The sequence below is a fragment of the Ostrea edulis genome, chromosome 3 (assembly GCF_947568905.1).
Source record: "Ostrea edulis chromosome 3, xbOstEdul1.1, whole genome shotgun sequence".
Classification (NCBI taxonomy): Eukaryota; Metazoa; Mollusca; class Bivalvia; order Ostreida; family Ostreidae; genus Ostrea; species Ostrea edulis.
In genome coordinates, this window is record NC_079166.1 from 36,964,509 (window position 1) to 36,983,433 (window position 18,925).

Below are 18,925 nucleotides of genomic sequence, written 5' to 3' on the forward strand. Positions count from 1 at the left end.
CTTTAATAGTCACCTTTTGACAATTCTGCCATATATCTATGAATTTTTGCTCTAAAACGCAGGAGTAAGCGACACGGTACCTCTTTCTCGGTACCAGAATCCAATTATATCTTACATTTATGTGTAACAGTAGTGACTGTTTAATCATCAGTCTGATATCTGATTGGACACATAACATATACCTAAAGCTACCTGCCCTTTTTAAGAGAAGACTTAGTTCTTACTACCTGAGCCTATTTCACATGTGATTAACATAATAAAAACAGGTTACAGTATACTAGTGGTTTAGTACTTGATCTGCAGCTGGGAGGCTTTGGTTGAACCTAAGATGTTTAACATACTTCAGCGTTAGAAAAGAAAGTCAAGGTTTCTTTGGAAATGACCTTAAAAACAGTGGTCCCATGTCACTATAGGCAATGGGACAATAATCTCACTGATAATTGGTCCCTCAGCTGAGGTTCTAAAGTCACATCATAAGTAGATCAAAATTTGAGGTACTTGGTTACCTCTGTAAGGCTCGTGCTGAGCAGGATTACCGTAGCAAATGACTGCAGTAAGCCAAAGGTAGTGACACATCTCAATTAGTGAAAAATTCTCAAATGGGATGTGAAAGAAAGAAACAAAAAACATAATAATATACCTAGATCCAGTCCCAAACGCGGTCACCAGTGCTTGAAGCACTCCTCGGAGTATAATGAAGGGATTTTTCCTTGTGGTGAAGAAATACACGAGGGAGAGCGTGAGGAAAGCGTGGATAAACAGGCCGAGAATGACCGTCAACATATACATGCCGAGCCGCTGCATCATCTCACTGGGGTCCTCGATGTCTAGGATCTTACCACAGACCAGAAACATAATACCAACCGGGGAGTACCTGTAAACACAGCTCAGTAACAATCATACGGGGAGTACCTGTAAACACAGCTCAGTAACAATCATACTGGTGGCCATCGAGCATATTTGAATAATGATTTATATTTAATACAGTTGTATAACAAATGTTTTCCTCTATAACTTTATGGGTGAAAAATAAATAATGTTATCAAGCAGGCTCCATGTCTCACGATAAAAGGCTTATGTCAAATATTACATGAAATGGCAAAAAAACTGGTGTAAATGCCATCAGGGTTTCATAAGATATGAACTGAAGTGTGAATAGATTCCACATGAATTATAGCCACCCCCTTCAATTAATCCTAATTTCAAGAGAATCTACTGACCACATAATGATGGTAACCATCTCCATAATGATGTGGTTAAGGATAGAGAAAAATTCAATCATGAGTTTTCCTTTCTCTCCCATCCTGCTCAGCAACATCCCAAAGGCTGTGAAGAATCCGATGATCCCTACAAAATATACCCAAAAATACCTCATCCAAAAGGCAGTCAAGAATCCAACAATCCCTAAAATATACCAAAAACACATCATCCCAAAGGTCAGGAAGTATGCGACGATCACTACACGAGATACTACAAAAACAATATCCCAAATCACTACACGAGATACTACAAAAACAATATCCCAAATGCTTTCAGTTTATATAATTCCTACAAATAATACATTGTGATTTTATTTGTTAATGATCATTAAGAAATCTCTCAATCATTCTGAACAGCACGACACATTCTATACTCACAGCAAGATTTTAGCAATACAGTAACTGAATAGCACATTTACAGTAAAACACACTTAGAATGAATTCACGCTTGTTGCAAATTGACATTTATTCCCCTAATGAGAAGAAAATAACGAAAATGGTATTGGATATAATGAAGTTTGGTTATAACAAACTGTTTTTCACTGGCCTGGAGGTTCGCTATAACCGTGTTTTACTGTAATGAGACATTGACCGACTGACAGAGTAGAAATCCAAAGTTCCCTCCAGTATTATAGAGGGGGAACTAACATCACGTAATATAGCATTTAATAAATCATATTACCAAGAACATTGATGCCGTTGTTGAGACTCTGCTCCTGAAAGGTGTACTGGTACGGCTCCTTGTAATACAGAGAGGTGGAGTTGAACATGTGGGATTTGTTCATTCTCACCAGCTCCTGCCATTTCGCACTCAGTGCCAGGCCCAGGCTCATGTTCACTCTGTCTGTAAGGTTCAGATCTTCGGCATCCTGCTTCATCACATTGATGTAAATCTTCTTTTTGGCCGTTTTATCGGAATAAGTAGTTCTGATGTGTTGGAAGCCCGATTGGATAATGTTATCTGGGAATATGTTTCTAAAGAAATAAAACTTTTGTTAATTAATTTCAAATTTTAGTGATTTTCTTACATAAGACTTTCATGTATGCTTGTTCTGTTCTAAACTGAACCATGGAACTCTGAAACCCACCCACTCCTACTTCCGACACAATTACAGGTCAAAAGCAACCAAGTACGTACGTGTCCTTGATATTGATTAAATAACCTTGGTCTAGGATCATGTCACATGTCAAGGTCACAAGTAGCCTATGATTGTCAAAGACATCTTTGTTCAAACAAAAATCTTTTCTTCTTTCGACCAGAATTGGCCAAATTTATGACACATTTGCAAATCATAAGTGACTTTTGTGATGAGACTTCATATGAAATATGAGCATAGTATTACTATCTTTAATTTGTTGCAAAGATATGAACAATAGAAGTACTTCTACACATCTTGTTCCCATGACACTGACCTCATCTGAATCAACTTGGGCCTGAGTTACGACATTTGCTCAGATAGTATATCAATGTCTGTGCAAAGAGAGCCCTTAATGTTTATGTTACAAATCTATGGCAAAAATTGTTCTTCCTGTGACCTTTACCTTAATCATATGACCTTCGGCAAGGGTCATATTACATATCCTTTTGTCAAATGCAATCTTTAAAAGAAATGAGAGGATATAATGAATAAGCCCCACTGCTATATCTCTCTAAATTGGAAAAAATATGACTTGCATTAATAAATGATAGGAGAAAAAATGTGCAGGTACATTGACTTATTTGGCATGATTCACAGAAACAGGTCTATTGACAAGTGATGATGTTTGCAAACAAATAAAAGCAAACAAAAAAACACATGTCCATGCCTATCCATGCATTGAATTATTGAGTCTTTGACAGCACCACATTCTGGTTTGATTGATAAATTGAGCATACATTTCTTGTTTGTTCAGGAAGTTTGATTGATAAATTGAGCATACATTTCTTGTTTGTTCAGGAAGTTTGATTGATAAATTGAGCATACATTTCTTGTTTGTTCAGGAAGGATTAAATCAGAGAAAATACTTTACAATCCTAGGTCAATATTGTTTTTATATGCAATTATGATTTATGGGCAGTTGGAATTGAAGCATGGGTATGGTACATTATCTGGCATGACAAGGGCCTAAAAATGATAATTGTTTGCTAATAGCATATCCTCTGTCCATGTCTACAAATGACCTGAGGCAGCCCACTCCTACAAATGACCTGAGGCTTCCCACTCCTACAAATGACCTGAGGCTGCCCACTCCTACAAATGACCTGAGGCTGCCCACTCCTACAAATGATCTGAGGCAGCCCACTCCTACAAATGATCTGAGGCAGCCCACTCCTACAAATGACCTGAGGCTTCCCACTCCTACAAATGACCTGAGGCTGCCCACTCCTACAAATGATCTGAGGCAGCCCACTCCTACAAATGATCTGAGGCAGCCCACTCCTACAAATGACCTGTGACTGCCCAATCCTACAAAGGACCTGAGGCTGCCCACTCCTACAAATGATCTGAGGCTGCCCACTCCTACAAATGACCTGAGACTGCCCACTCCTACAAATGACCTGAGGCAGCCCACTCCTACAAATGACCTGAGGCTGCCCACTCCTACAAATGATCTGAGGCTGCCCACTCCTACAAATGACCTGAGGCTGCCCACTCCTACAAATGACCTGAGACTGCCCACTCCTACAAAGGACCTGAGGCTGCCCACTCCTACAAATGATCTGAGGCTGCCCACTCCTACAAATGACCTGAGGCTGCCCACTCCTACAAATGACCTGAGACATGCCCACTCCTACAAATGACCTGAGGCTGCCCACTCCTACAAATGACCTGAGGCTGCCCACTCCTACAAATGACCTGAGGCTGCCCTCTCCTACAAATGACCTGCGGCTGCCCACTCCTACAAATGACCTGCGGCTGCCCACTCCTACAAATGACCTGAGGTTGCCCACTCCTACAAATGACCTCCAGCTGCCCACTCCTACAAATGACCTCCAGCTGCCCACTCCTACAAATGACTTTGGATTGTCCATTTCTTCAAGTGACCCTATAGACTACCTACTCCTACATTATGACCACAAGTACTGCCCTCCTTGCACCTTCGCTACATGCACCATAATTTACCACAAGAGCTGTCCTTCTTGAACCAATACTCCTGCAGACATATATTACTTTAAGATGTTGCAATGTCCACACAACAGGCTCTGCTGTCCTAAACAATGTTCAGGATTTAAACATGGTGAGGCATCTTCATACTGAGTGACTCCCCACCCACTCAACTTTGTTTGCAAAGTTAAAAAGTGTTTCATTTTTTCAAAAATATACCCCCCCCCCCTTGTAATCTAAACAGTCTACACCACTGTGTATGGATTTTCCTATTGTTAAAAAATCTCTCCCATGACCAAAACTTTATCTAACACACAATTTTTATCACTAAGACAAATATATTGATTGGCAAAAACTAAGTGATTTAATGTAGATCTACAGTTATCCTCCAGACAAACCTCTTGTTAATACTATTAATTAGCGCGTTGATCATGTAAATCTGCACTGAATGCAGATCCATTTTCTTCCCAAGACTCGTTTCTGGATTTGTCATATCTGTAGGAATTTCTGATTGAAAAACTGATGTGTTTTAATCGAATCCACAGGTTCACGATAAGTTCAAATGCTGTCCTGAACGGAATGTCAAACTTTTCCCAGTGTGTCATATTTCAAGTCCACTAAACTGTTAGTTTGAGAGTGAAGCCCTATTTACTACAATATCAACTAAACATAAATTCTCTTAAGAGTAACTTGGGATCTCATTTACTGACAGCATCACTTAATTCACCAGTCTTTAAGTACGTATATAGCTCAGCATCGGCATGCCATGATTAAAGAAATCATTACACCATCAACACTGCAAACAAAGGAGGAAGAAAAAAAGTTTTCCTCAGAAGTCATATATGTCTAGAGGCATTCAATAAAGAATTTTGGTTTTTGAGGACAATGCAGTTAGAGACAATATCATTTCCTGTATGGCTACAGAGCAATTAGAGGGATTGAATTTTTTTTCTAATGAAAACGATCCTCAGATGATTTGCCATGGAACATGTTTCATCAGGGGATTCAGAAGAGGGACACCATAGTTGCTCTGATACATAATAAAGGATACTGTCTTAATTAATTAATAATCACCTCTTTCTGACTGGAAGCTAATATTGGACCCAAGCAAGAGTTTCACTGTACAAAAGACGTATATTGCAGTATTTCCTAGAAAATATAGATCTTCCATCATTCACATTTTTAGCTCACCTGTTGCCTGCAAATGTTTTTTTTCCCCTCGACTTCTCAAGAAATCTGCTAATCTCAACCACACTTACTAACAAGAGGCCCATGGGCCACATAACTCACCTGAGCCACCTTGGCCCTGCCATTGTTTAGCTGTTGTGATTTTTAAAAGATTTTTTTGAAATCTTTATTACCTTGAAAAATTTTGACCCCATATTGTGGCCCCCAACTTAGCCCCAAAGAGTCACAGTTTAACTGAACATGAATTAACACAACATGGGGATGCTTCAACACCAATACAACTAGGGATTTACTAGTCCAACAGGCTAATGCAGGATTGATTTTTGCTTGCCTCAGACCTCTGATATCGGTAGCCCCAGGCGTCGCGCAATGGTAATTGCACACTTCTGTCTAATCATTATCAGGTAGTTAAATCATGTAGATTTTAACTTTTCTGGCCCTGGGGTTCTTGAGAAGAAAATTTTTAAATGACCCACCCTACTTTCACCTTTTCTTCATTATCTCCCCTTTGAAGGGCAGGGTCATTCATGTGATCTTCATCCAAGAATAACTTGTGCCAAGTTTGTTTGAAATTGGTTCAGTGGTTCTACTAGAAGAAAATGAGAATGTGAAAACTTTACAGACAGACAGACTACAGACAAAAGGTGATCAGAATAATCAATGCTTTCAACAATTCAATTATTGCATGTAATAATTCAGATTTGAAGATATCATTAATCATTTGAAGAGATCTTTAATTGAATTGTTGATTGCATCAAATTAATTGATGATATATCTTCAAATATTAAAGATGTCTTCTGATTTGAGTTTAGAATAATTTGCCGCTCCATATATTTAGTGTTGTTGGAAAGGGGCAACAAGAAAGGTTTAAAGTTTTATATAGAATCTTTTACCTCAAGAACAACTAGAGTATAATGAAACAAATCAAAATTCTAATATCCTCAAGGAGTACCCTATATCTGGGTTTTTTTTCATGGGGTGATAAATTTGGCTTATTTTAGTGGTTAGCTTTCAGCCAAAATTTCACACATGCCAAATATGCACCCAATTGCTATTTCAGTATTTGCAAAAGAGATCAATTAACTTTTCCTTGTCTGCCAAAATTTATTCCGCTAAAATTATTAGCATACCTTTGAGCCAGCAAATTGCCAAATTTTAGACCTGCAAAAAAAAAACCCCTATATTGTTGCATTATAGAGTATAGGTTCAAATATTTGTTTAAACCAAGACCCTTCAGATCAAGGTGAGCCAATTTGGGATTTGATCAATTACTCAGGTGAGTGGTGTATCCCATGGGCCTCTTGCTAGTTATCCCTAATTGTAATGTGAAATTCCTGTTCAGAAAAGGTTCTCTTCAGAGAAATCATTTGTAGCTAATTAAATGATTGGTTACAATAAAGATATTGTGGAGTTAGCTCGACAAGAATTTTCCTTGCGAGAATGCACAGATGTGGCCAGGAAACTCTGTTAAAATTAGCATCCAGAATGTGCAGTGTATACCTAAATGTACCAAATCATTTCTACAAATCCCGTCATCTTCCTCCCTGTGTTCGGTAGTGTGATAAAGGAAACTACACAAACACGATGTACTGTCACACAGTAGCAGATCATATGTTTGCTCCTTTGATGTTAAATTCCACATGATTATATCAAATACCAAATCCTGTAATTGTTTCATGACAATACACAATTTTTAGGATCTGACAAATCATTCATTTCCTGGTGGTTGGAGCAGAAAAGTCATTGTAAAGGACGTTAACATTATATCGTTCAAGAGAACGGAACAAATTTGATTCTTTTCTCTCACTTTGTCCCTGTCATTAAAAAAATTTCACCCTCACTTTCCAAGAAAAATCAATATGCTATAAAAAAAAAAAAAAAAAAAATGGTGGTAAGACTTGTCACAATTACCCCTACAATAATACTGAAACTATTTTCACCTCCTCCTGCACATCATAAATAAGTTAAGAAGTGGAAAATTTCTTGACCAATAAAATTTTAAGACCTACATCCTCTGGTATCTTGTGTTAATAAAGTCACATCGGGGACTCGTTTCCATAACAACACACCATATTCCCTTCCATACTCATGCGGTTTTATTAACTTCAAAGGTTTTCCCATCATTTCAGCTGAAGCTAATATTCTCACTGCATTAATTTCCCGGTAGGAAACTGTTACGAAAGCCCACATGCAAAAAAATTAATTTGGTGATTTGCACATAAAATATCACCAAACAACCATCTTGCCACTTAGAGCTCATGTCAAATCATCAGAAGCACATATTTTATTTGAAAGTATTGTTTAAAGTCTCATTTCATCAATGTACAGTCCCTAAGGATTTATTTGTGTCTAGTATCTCACTAAATTTCAGTCTCTAATTTTCAGTATGATTTATGTCCCTTGAGAGGTTCCCTCCCATCTTCTCTGAACATGCAAATCTTTCTTCCTTTACAGATAACAAAATCCCATTTTAGTCTGATAAGCAAAAAACAAATGGACAAGCACAATCAAAGATGATCGGTCATAATAACACAATGACAAGAGTGGGGCTTCTCCTCATGTAATGCAGAATTCAATAAGTTGATTGGGCCTTACAACTGTAATAACGACTGGCGACAGCTCTCTAAAAGGCTTCCCTTCCACAGATAAGAGTCCCTAATAGGATAACTAAGAAAGTCTCGCTCAATTTGATGGCTTATTCTCAGAGATATATTTACAATGTTAAATGTACTGATAAATTCTTCCAAATGGGGGAGATTTTTTCTTGGGCATGATTATTTAGAATCATAAAAATTAACAAAACACTGTAATCAGGGGAAGCACTTTACAAGAACCCTCCATCATCCTGTACTGAATTTAGACATTTTCATATCTTAAAAACAATCAATCTTACCCAAATTATTTAGGTTTGTGCAGAAATCAGATCACAAACTCAGAATGTGTTTGTTGTGTCCACTTTGATATCAACATATTCAAATAAAAATAACTTCTTTTGCATACTGAATTATCTTTTATGGGGTTAAAAATATAAAAATTATAATACATGCCTATGGGCATATTTCATTACTATAGATTGTGTGCTTACTCGACTGATACAAATATTACAGGCTACTAATTCTCATGTGACTTCTTAATGTTACAGTTTAAAATATACTTGGCAACAAGCCCCGAAAAATATTGTTGCTTAAGTCACATCGATATAATTGATTCCTTTGTTTCAATGAATAATGGTTTCTTCACATTACACGGAAATATGATTGAATTCTCTACAGAGATTTTTACTTCAATCCTCTACATGGACATGTACTGCTATATATTTTCTGAAAGTACATTTATCAACATTTAACTTGTTCTCCTAAAATAAAACTCTGCTTTAGCACCCTTATAATTAAGCATTAACAAAGACTGCAGCCTATTTGCAATTTAAAATTATATGAATGAGCTCAATTAAGGTATTTCCACCCTCCTGTGACATCATAAGATTTCGCAAAGTCAATGATGCATGACATGAACGTAAATTTTGTTGGAGTCTTTTTCAGTGGTTATTGTAAAATATCTTGTTAACCATAAAATAGTTATACATGAATAATCAATTATATGTTTCAAAATATTTAATCCAAGGGCAATAACTCTAATTTCATCATATTATTTATCAAGTCCATTATGCGATAGATTTCCTTTATTTTTCACAAAAATTTTGTATATTTTTAAAGCTAGAAACAGTTTCATGAAATTGTAATGAATACTATTAAATCATTCCAACCAGTTTGCTGTTTAATGAAAATGCAATATTCTGACATTGATAACAGGTACATTATGCTACTTGATAATTTTTTTTTATTAATACCGCAACATACTTATTTTATCCCTTTTATTTGTTACTATTAAAGATATATTATTTGAAGAATTGACAATCATGCAAATATTAAGATTGAACCTATAATTCTAAAAGGATGGAATTACACCTTAAGATAGCGATAAGTAAATTGCTGCAACCCCCCCACCCCCAAATACTTTAACCAAAATCACTGGGTCAAAATTTCAGAATCATATAAAAATAAACATTGTCATAGAGACACTCATATTATTTAATTTCTGGGGAAAATAAATTCTTAAATCAGTTTTCTCAATTTCAATGCATGGTCCTATTTTTAATATACTGTAAACGTACTTTTTTCCACGGGTTCATAAGTCCGCGGAATCAAATTTCTGTTTATTCCGCGGGTAGAAAATTGGGCGGATTTCTTAGATTGCCACTTAGTGTCTTTCATTTACTTTAAGTACGGTGGGATAAATTTCCGCGGAAAATTTGTGACTGCGTACATAGCGTAAATTAATACTGCGCGAAAAAAAGTACTTCTACAATATTCAAATAAACTTAGCATATCTACGTCTCATCATATCAAACTATATAGAAAAGCTTCTTCACTGAACATAAAACTGTTTTAGGCATTCAGGAGGGACCATAGACCAGTGCCTTCAGCGTAGACTGATCTGACCTTAACTACTGTTGAGAACGAGGCCTGATAATTACCTAATGAGATCGAGGAAGGCATCCAGAGAGCTGACGCGATCATCTCCAAGTTTTTCTGCATCCTCATCTTCTTCTGGCATGTTGGACTTATCGCCGGGGTGGATTGCCGTGACCAAAATGATCCCGAGGATGATGGCAAAGAACGTCGTCACGAAGTAGTACACCACACCACGCAAACCCATCTTACCGCTGGAGTGTACATCCATTGAGGTCAAGCCTGAAATACACAAGAATGTCACAGGTCATCCATAAATTGAATTTATAGAAAACCGATACTTTATCCAATTACATGCTTTTGAATTGCTTTCTCTTCATCCGTTTGTGATTTTGGAAAATTCAAACTACAGGTATGAATAGATACTTGCAAACAAGACACTTTTGTATTCATGTTACTGTAGCTCCAAAAACATTTGCTTGACTTGGATTTTGCTTAGATCGTCTTTTAAACAAATTTCGACGAATGATGAGAAATTTTCTATCTCTATGTAAGAACTTGATAGCAAACTTCTGAGTTCTGCCAGAACACTTATTTTATTCTGAATTTACACACAACGGCCCGGCACAAATTTCGAAGTTTGCCAAGCCAAGCTCTCAATACTTCCAGTGCAGATGATACATGTATAAATATCTTTAGTATCATTCATAAAACTCAATACTACCATGTTGCAGAGAGCTGGCACGCAAGACATTGGATATATTGGTACTTCTGAGGCATACATGAAGAATCGGGTGGGGGGGGGGGGGGGGGGGAGGAGGAGGAGGGAATGGTCTCCCTTTTAACAACCATCATTTTCTATTATTTATAAATACAAATAAAGATAATTTCTTGACACCCCCCACCCGACTTTTTATGGCAGAAGTGAATGGTACAAATGCAAGGTCAAAGTTATGAAGTAATTTTAAATCAAAATTGTGTTGTATTGTCCCCACAATTCAAAAAATCGGAGTTTGGGAAAAAAAAAATTTGAGGCAATATATGATACTCCAGTTACTACCACATAGCCTATACCCTTTAAAATTTAAAAGGTGTGAAAATATATATAATTATATATATATATATATATATATATATTGAGGTATAATGAGTCATGTCACTACTTCACCCTCCCCCATGTATTTGGAATTTGAAAGATTTTTAATATCAGTCAAAAGAACGTGTTAGGTTTCCTTTGTTTTGATCCATTTATCTATTCTTGTCAAAAATTGTGAAGACATATTCTCAGGGTACCCCCCCCCCTTCCCTCACTGAAAAAAACAATGCAATGACATGCTTGTTTCCCGGGGGACCCTCTTCTGTAAATTCGTATCACACCCCTCTGCCACACACCATTATAACGCTGGTTCTTCATTACGGTATCAAAACCAGGAAGTAAAATAAATGAACGAAACCGTCTAATTGTTACCTAAACCGGAAGTAAGCATGTCTAAAAGAATCAACTAATCACTTCTAAAACACAAAATATGCACGAAACGGAAGAACTAGAAAATCCCCTAATAGAATCACCATATCAAAGTGAATTTATCAGTCAATTATTTTCAAAGATTGTGGTTACTGGTCCTGTTGTGTCCAATTAGCAACACAATTTTCTCCATATTTTCCCCTTTGCAATGATAAAAATGATAAAAACAAAGTCATATATATAATAGTTGCTTTCGAGAATAGGTTTTCGGTACCTATACATACAAATATCAAAATTTTGACTTGGCAATAGTACTTTTTTATTTTTTATTTGTTTTCTTTTTAAAAAAAATAATACCAGTCCACTACAGATTTTTTTTCCCTTTCATACAATATTGGATGGACTTTCTCATTCGTACAATATTGGATGGACTTTCTCATTTGTACAATATTGGATGGACTTTCTCATTTCGTACAATATTGGATGGACTTTCTCTAGAAAGCAATCATTTGTATTTCAGTGCCTGCATTTTCTTGTAATAATGAGTGCAGAATAACAAAAAAATCCAAGTTTTCTCAATGTCCTCCAAATTTTAGAAATTTACATTGATCATTTGCGTACAATTATAATCTATATATGTACATTTATAGTCTACATGGTTATCTCTATAACTCTAATTGATGCTTCATTGAATAATGCATGGTCTATGATGTGTATAAATATTATAAAAGATCTTAAAAAATGTTCATGATATTTACTATTTCATTACTACATTGAATGATCAATTTTAGTACAAAATGGGGTGGTTTTGGTTACCATGGCAACCAAATGTCAAGTGTAAAATCTAACCTAAAATATTTGAATAAGATGTATATACAGCTCTGTTACGTGGAGTCTCCGACATCATGTGATGCATGTCCTACCAATCCTTAAACTTCCCTCATTTTATGACAATTAACAAACAAGTTCAGGCTCTGATATTCCAGCACAAAAGGGTTATTGGCAATGGGAGGAAACAGGAGTACCCAGACAAAACCTGTATGTCCAAGTAGATGACCACCATACCCTCTCATATATGTACAAACACTGCCGACCACAAGGACCAAGCTCAAGTCGCATCCGTGAGAAGCAAGTGTATTTACCACAATGTAACCCAGGACACCCAGTATTTGTATGAGCAATACTCATGTGATAGTATTTGTATGAGCAATACTCATGTGATAGTATTTGCTTGAGCAACACCCGCCTGTGATAGTATTTGTATGAGCGATACTCACCTGTGAGATTATTTGTATGAGCGACACTCACCTGTGAGAGTATTTGTATGAGCGACACTCACCTGTGAGAGTATTTGTATGAGCGATATACTCACCTGTGATAGTATTTGTATGAGCGATATACTCGCCTGTGATAGTATTTGTATGAGCAATATACTTACCTGTGATAGTTTTTGTATTTGAGTCATACTCGCCTGTGATAGTATTTGTACGAGTTATACTCGCCTGTGATAGTATTTGAGTCATACTTGCCTGTAATCATGCAGGACACGATGAGAGGTAGGATCATCATTTTGAGCATTCTCATGAGTATATCTCCAGGGAACGCGATCAGTCGGATGGCTTCCTTGGACGGCTCGGCGGCTCGGAGTCCGATTCCCAGCACAATTCCAGCGAACACCCCGCCAATCGTCAGAACTAGGAGGAGGTTCTCTTTCCCCCAGGAGTGACACTAACCAATCAAAAACATTATATTGGAATGGTGGTAATATTAAATAATTCAAGTTTTACAGCTTCATATATTTAATTAGAATAAATTTTTTCATGAGGTTGAACTTTATGTTAGAAAAAATAAAATGTTTAAAAGTCTAATGTCTAATTTGAAAGGTCACCACTCTGTATGGTAGCTCATGTTCTATTAAATTCTAAAATATATTCATCCCATAAAAACAATGACCCCCCCCCCTCCCCCAAATGGATAAAATTCTGACAATACAGTACTTTTATCCATGTTTCATCATTGCCTATCAATTTGTCTTGTCTTGCTAGAACATGATTAAAGAGACCCAGACAAAACAATTGGTGGGGCTCTGATCAAAGCTATAATTTTGTTACGTGCTTCCCTTAGAAATGTACCGGCAAGTACTTTCTAGAAAATGGGCCGGGTGTGAGCAATTCATCCTGGTGCTTTATTGCTGCGTACTCTCTGTACTTTTAAGCAAAGAGGCCTGCTCAAAACATTAGTTCTTTGACAGGTCTCAATTGGTCAGAATATTTTATAACCACTTGCTGGTGCAATCATTGACAGCAACTGAAATTGATCATGATGTTTCCTGTACTTTGTTGAAACCGATACCGGTCAAAACAACAGTTGTACTTTTAACAGTACCGAATGCTCACCCTAATAATAACTGGTCTGGGTGCTTAGAAAACTGCAAACAACGAGTGTCCATTCAATCCTCTCACATAACAAGAGTTTTGTCCCTTTATTACTGAGAAGAAAAACATTTTTTTTATTTTTCCTTTAAAACATGAAGTAATGAATAAATTGGAAATGTCATTCATAAGAGAGAGCTCTGATTTGTGAGCTAGGGGACCTTCAGTTATCTCCCTGGTACAGAGTCGGGGGGGGGGGGGGGGGGGGGGAGATACGTGTATATAGGAAATATTAGAAATGCAATGGTGTGTGTATGTATGCTGGTGTAACACTTAGAACTATATGACCATTTGCTAGGGGAAGTTCCACTTTACAGATGTTCTTGCATTAGGTCCAGGGTGTTTATAGAGGCGGAGGGGTAGTTAATAGGATGAATATGGTATCTGGATTAAAACTGTCACTGCAACATGACAAATGCTCCTTAATTCTTCGACAATAATCTCACTGAAATCTAAACGAATTACGACAGACTCTGGGATCGTGATACTGGTCTATCATATGATTTATCAGGTACTATAATAAATAATTACGTTACAGTGACCTTAATCCCAATAATCTGTTGCTCTGCAAACTTTTACGATACGATACTATATCTGCCATCGCCAAACGCTCGGCATCAGGTGTGAATGTCACGGGTCCTCGGAGATGACCTTAAAAACGGATGTCCCGTGTCACAGTAGGTGCGGCACATTAAAGAACCCTCACTGCTCAATGGCCGTATATAAGCACCGAGCATATAGGCCTAAATTTGAAGCCCTTCACCGATCTTGGTGACGTCTCCATATGAGTGAAAAATTCTCCAGCGAGATTTTAGGCAAGATACAATCAATCAATCATCTGTCATTGCATGTACATGTATCGCTCTTATGGAGACTACTTTGAATAAAATAGTCTTTTTCAAATGTTTAATAAAACTAGCACTTACACATTGCAATGATTTTGGTTCAAAGGCATAAAAAAAACCCCGTGCATTGGACATGCTAGAGGATAATAACATTTGTCTAATTGTATATTCATCCTAACGAATTCAATTTTTTGGACATTACATACATTTGATTTCTCCTTTCATAGCCACAATTTAATATTCATCAAATTCCAAGTTTCTTTAGAAACATACAGCAATTTGAACAATATCCTTGTACGAATTAATAGGTGTTATAAGAAGCTTTCAGGACTTGATTGATCAGCCTTGCGTGTGATTGGATAAAAAGGTGAAAGGACCAGGATTGCAAGATGTCTGTAATCAAGATGTATAGTGGGTACTATGTCAACCCTCACAAACTGACATGAATGGTGAGCCACTGAGCAGCCTGATAGGGAGATCTGGTACATACAGTGAGACATTCTATTATTGTAAATCTTGACACTCGTATTGTCTTTGGAATATGCAATATTGAAGCTACATTTTCCAAAAAAAATTTACATACAAAAAAGATATTGCAATTAGACGGTGTAAAACTTCTATGACCCCATTTTGATGCTCGAGGGTAACAGGGACCAAGCATCTATACAACATGGTCCATAGCGTGGTTACATATTACATAACAAGTTGTACCTTTATGGTCTTTGAAAATAAGAATCTTAAAGAATTTTCCTGTGTTATATCTAAGATTATCAATTTCGGGAGAGGGTCCATTATTTTTGAGTGACATTGAAGTGCATTTAGTAACATTCTCTTCAACCACAAAATAAGTCCCTACAAACATGCTAATTTTCCCCATATCTTGCTCCATGATAATAGGTAATATTCCAATGTTACATTCCAAACCCTGTTTATGGCCCCATCCAGATTCCATGGGTCAGGGTTACTGAGCAAAACTGAATTTAAACAACATGAGTATACGTTTTTGGATATTAATATCCTGATCGAGAAAATTTATAATTCTAAACTGACATATGTCCCTCTAATAATATACCCTACATACAGTAAAACACAATTAAAATAAACACACTTGTAATGAATTAACCTTTACAGCAAATGATTTTCATTCCCTGTAGTTTTAGACATTTATTGGATATAGCAAATTACTTTTATAATGAATCAAATGTTCATTTTCAGCACTTCGTTATAATCATGTTTTACTGTATTCCCTGTAAATCTAAGCCCAGCCAGATCATGAGGTAGAGAAACTTGATTCTACACTACTTGAAGATGATTACAATGCCATATCATTTTGGCAAATCGTACCCCAGTGGTTCTTGAGAAAAAGATCAGTTATTCATCGAGAAATTTCAGATAAAAGTATAATCCTGTGTAATGTACATCTTATACCCCCACTGAGCCCTCTCTTGGTCCTTGTAATCATGGTTTCATAGTGGCAGATTTAAAGGGGGGTCAAGAGCCCCCCCCCCCCCTTTTCACCACAAATATTCAAGACATTACTGGCATACACGTAGATGAAAACTTCAGATTTGGCACCCAAAATGTCTGAGTCTTTTGGCTATAATACTTGACTTTCACATGTGGGTCCCCCCTTTTCAGAAATCCTGGATATGCCACTGTTTCAAATTATCTCCACTTGGAACATCTACATGTATCTGTACAAACCATTTTAGTACGTCCCTTTACCAAAGGAAGCTTTTAAGCAAGTTTGGTATGCAATATACATGTATGAGAATAATTTTAACAGACAGTAAACATAATCAGAGATCGAATTAACTCACTTGAGCTCTTGACTCAGATAAGCCAATACAAGGGGATTTTGTCCTGCTGGGTAGCTTGAATATTTGTTATAGTTAAAGTTGATGCATTTCTTCCCAATGTTGTTGTTTTTAAGTGAAAAAATTATTAAATAATATCTTATAACATGAAGCTTATGGAATAGGTACTAAATGATCTAATAGAATTCGGTTTGTATAACAGATGTGAATGTTTGAGGAAGAAGTATATAAACAATCTGAATTCTGCATATTTACAGTCTTTCTAAAAAGTTAGAACTTCAGTGGAGCCCTTTTTTTGTTTGTTTTTGTTTGTTCCTGTGAAATGAATCAGAACTGTTATCTTTTTGTGTGAGAGAATGTCCATTCCCCCTTTGCATATGGTGCACTTCTACTTGATAAAGTATGACCTAAATAGTTGCATGCCTGCATGCTTAAACTTAAAAAGAGGAAATGTGGAAACCTAAGATTTTGTAAAGAAAGATGGTGGTGTGTTTAGTTACATTCATCTAAATTTTGATAAAGATTTTGAGTATTTATCTATCTGACATTTAGGCAAACCACGTCATTGACATTCATGAAATTTAGATTGCATTTAACATGAAAGCCACCATTAGAGTAATACACCAAACTGCTGGCCTTGGTAATTGACAACATATTAAAAGGAACACCCCCCAATAATGAATTCTCATCAGGAAAAGTTCAGAATATGATTATATGCAAACATACCATGTATTTTTGTTTGCAATGAGATTTAGTCTGCAAATTACATTAATCTTTAAACTATGCAGGCATGCTGATTTTTAAACCATTCTTCACTTACTTTCAAGAAATTTGGAAATTCAAATGATAAATGAATGATCATTAATTTCATATCTACACTTAATCTAAATTTCCACACATCTATAAACACATTATATCATGAAGTGAAACTCACAGATTTCAAATTTTTGCCCACTTTGACACGTTTTAGCCTATTGAAACGTCCTTTTTTCCCGTCATTCGGAGTGCTTCCTGCCCCATCCGGCACCTGTTCCTTGTCCTTTTCAACCATCGGACTCGTCTGTTCAACATCGGACATGATCACTAATTATTAGTACAAGTATCGTAACTACAAGTAATTTCTTTGGCTGCCTTTAACACGCAATGTGAATAATTATCTCCCCTTCTTCTCACCACTTTCTTTTTATCCAGCATGAAATTACAACTTTTGAGAATTGTCCCCAAGAAAAAAGGACGTCCCTCGGAGTCTGAAGTGTCACATAATTTAAAAGTTCGGATTTGTAGAGAGAAAGTTAATCTGCAGCTGTTTGCCCATCAATAATATCTCCAAGCCTGAAATGTAAAATTACATTATAACCACTTTATGCAATAAAATTGCCATTTGCATAAAGAAAAATCGGAGTCTGTTATTCATCAGAGCATTTGCACAATGCATAGGGGGAAAAAGTCAATTTACATATACGCATTTGCATCCAGAATTTCTTAAGAGAAATATGAATTTGATTCGATTCCACTGTCTTGCTAAAAACAAAAATCAAAAACTTGATATTTTTCAAATTGGTTTTTGTTTGTGAAATTCTTTGATATAAACCCTTTATAGGGATCCCAAATAGAAAATCACTGGTACATTTTGATCGATTGTCCAGAACAAAATGGAAATATTTCCCTTACCAACCATTAGGTCCACATAAGACTTTTTAAAGAACAAGCTGAAAAACTCTTCATCAATTACAGTGTTCAGAAAGCAACCTTATTCATTAGACAGGTAAATTCTCCTGAATAAGGTCAATATTTGTAGATCGTCTATGATACCACTGGGTTTGGTTGACATTTCAGATTTTGTACAAAAAACTCCTCAGATCCCACAATGTAAAAAAGTACATTGCTAATGATTTATATGATAACTAATCCACTCAAACAGCATTAAAGTGACTTCTGGATCTACATTCTCTGAATTCTACAGTTAACTAAATATACTTAGCAGGTACTGGAGATAAGCGAGTTAAACATATCCTGAATCTGTACAGAGCTACTTACCACGTCAGGGACTCTGTTACTACTATGCAATACAACTCCAACAAAGACTTAGAAAACACACTGTGTTAGGTGCAATGTGAAATACAAGGGAGACAACTCTGAATAGTTTGAAAGAAATAAGATTAACACAATTATTCCCAGCTGGTGGTTTACAGATTCACTCAATAGAAACAGTGGTCGTGTAGGTCCATGTGTTTAACCTTATGATGTGAAGGCACTTTAGACCTTGGGAGTGTTATTTCTCATTCTACTCAGGGCAAGAATATTGCACTCTCTCATGGCTAATCAAGGTCTCTGAAGTAATGTGTAAATCACAAAACAGATGTG

At 36.4% G+C, this 18,925-nt stretch overlaps 1 protein-coding gene across 13 annotated transcripts in view; it reads right to left on the minus strand.

The window, feature by feature from the left end:
* Window positions 1-18,925, minus strand: part of LOC125675338 (excitatory amino acid transporter-like) — an 81,647-nt gene that overhangs the window by 9,027 nt on the left and 53,695 nt on the right. For 11 of the 13 annotated variants that reach the window (XR_008801985.1, XM_048912936.2, XM_056160590.1 and 8 more), the window contains 6 exons: window positions 17,496-17,893; window positions 12,997-13,195; window positions 10,068-10,284; window positions 1,942-2,234; window positions 1,221-1,347; window positions 641-874 (listed from right to left, as the gene is read on the minus strand). Coding sequence is in view for 12 of the 13 variants with exons in the window: in XM_048912936.2 (XP_048768893.2) it covers window positions 641-874; window positions 1,221-1,347; window positions 1,942-2,234; window positions 10,068-10,284; window positions 12,997-13,195; window positions 17,496-17,639 (1,214 nt within the window). In the remaining variant the exon portion in view is untranslated. Of the gene's footprint in view, window positions 1-640; window positions 875-1,220; window positions 1,348-1,941; window positions 2,235-10,067; window positions 10,285-12,996; window positions 13,196-17,495; window positions 17,894-18,232; window positions 18,482-18,598; window positions 18,830-18,925 lie in introns of those variants that run through there. The other 2 variants (XM_048912945.2, XM_048912946.2) reach the window with 2 other exon arrangements.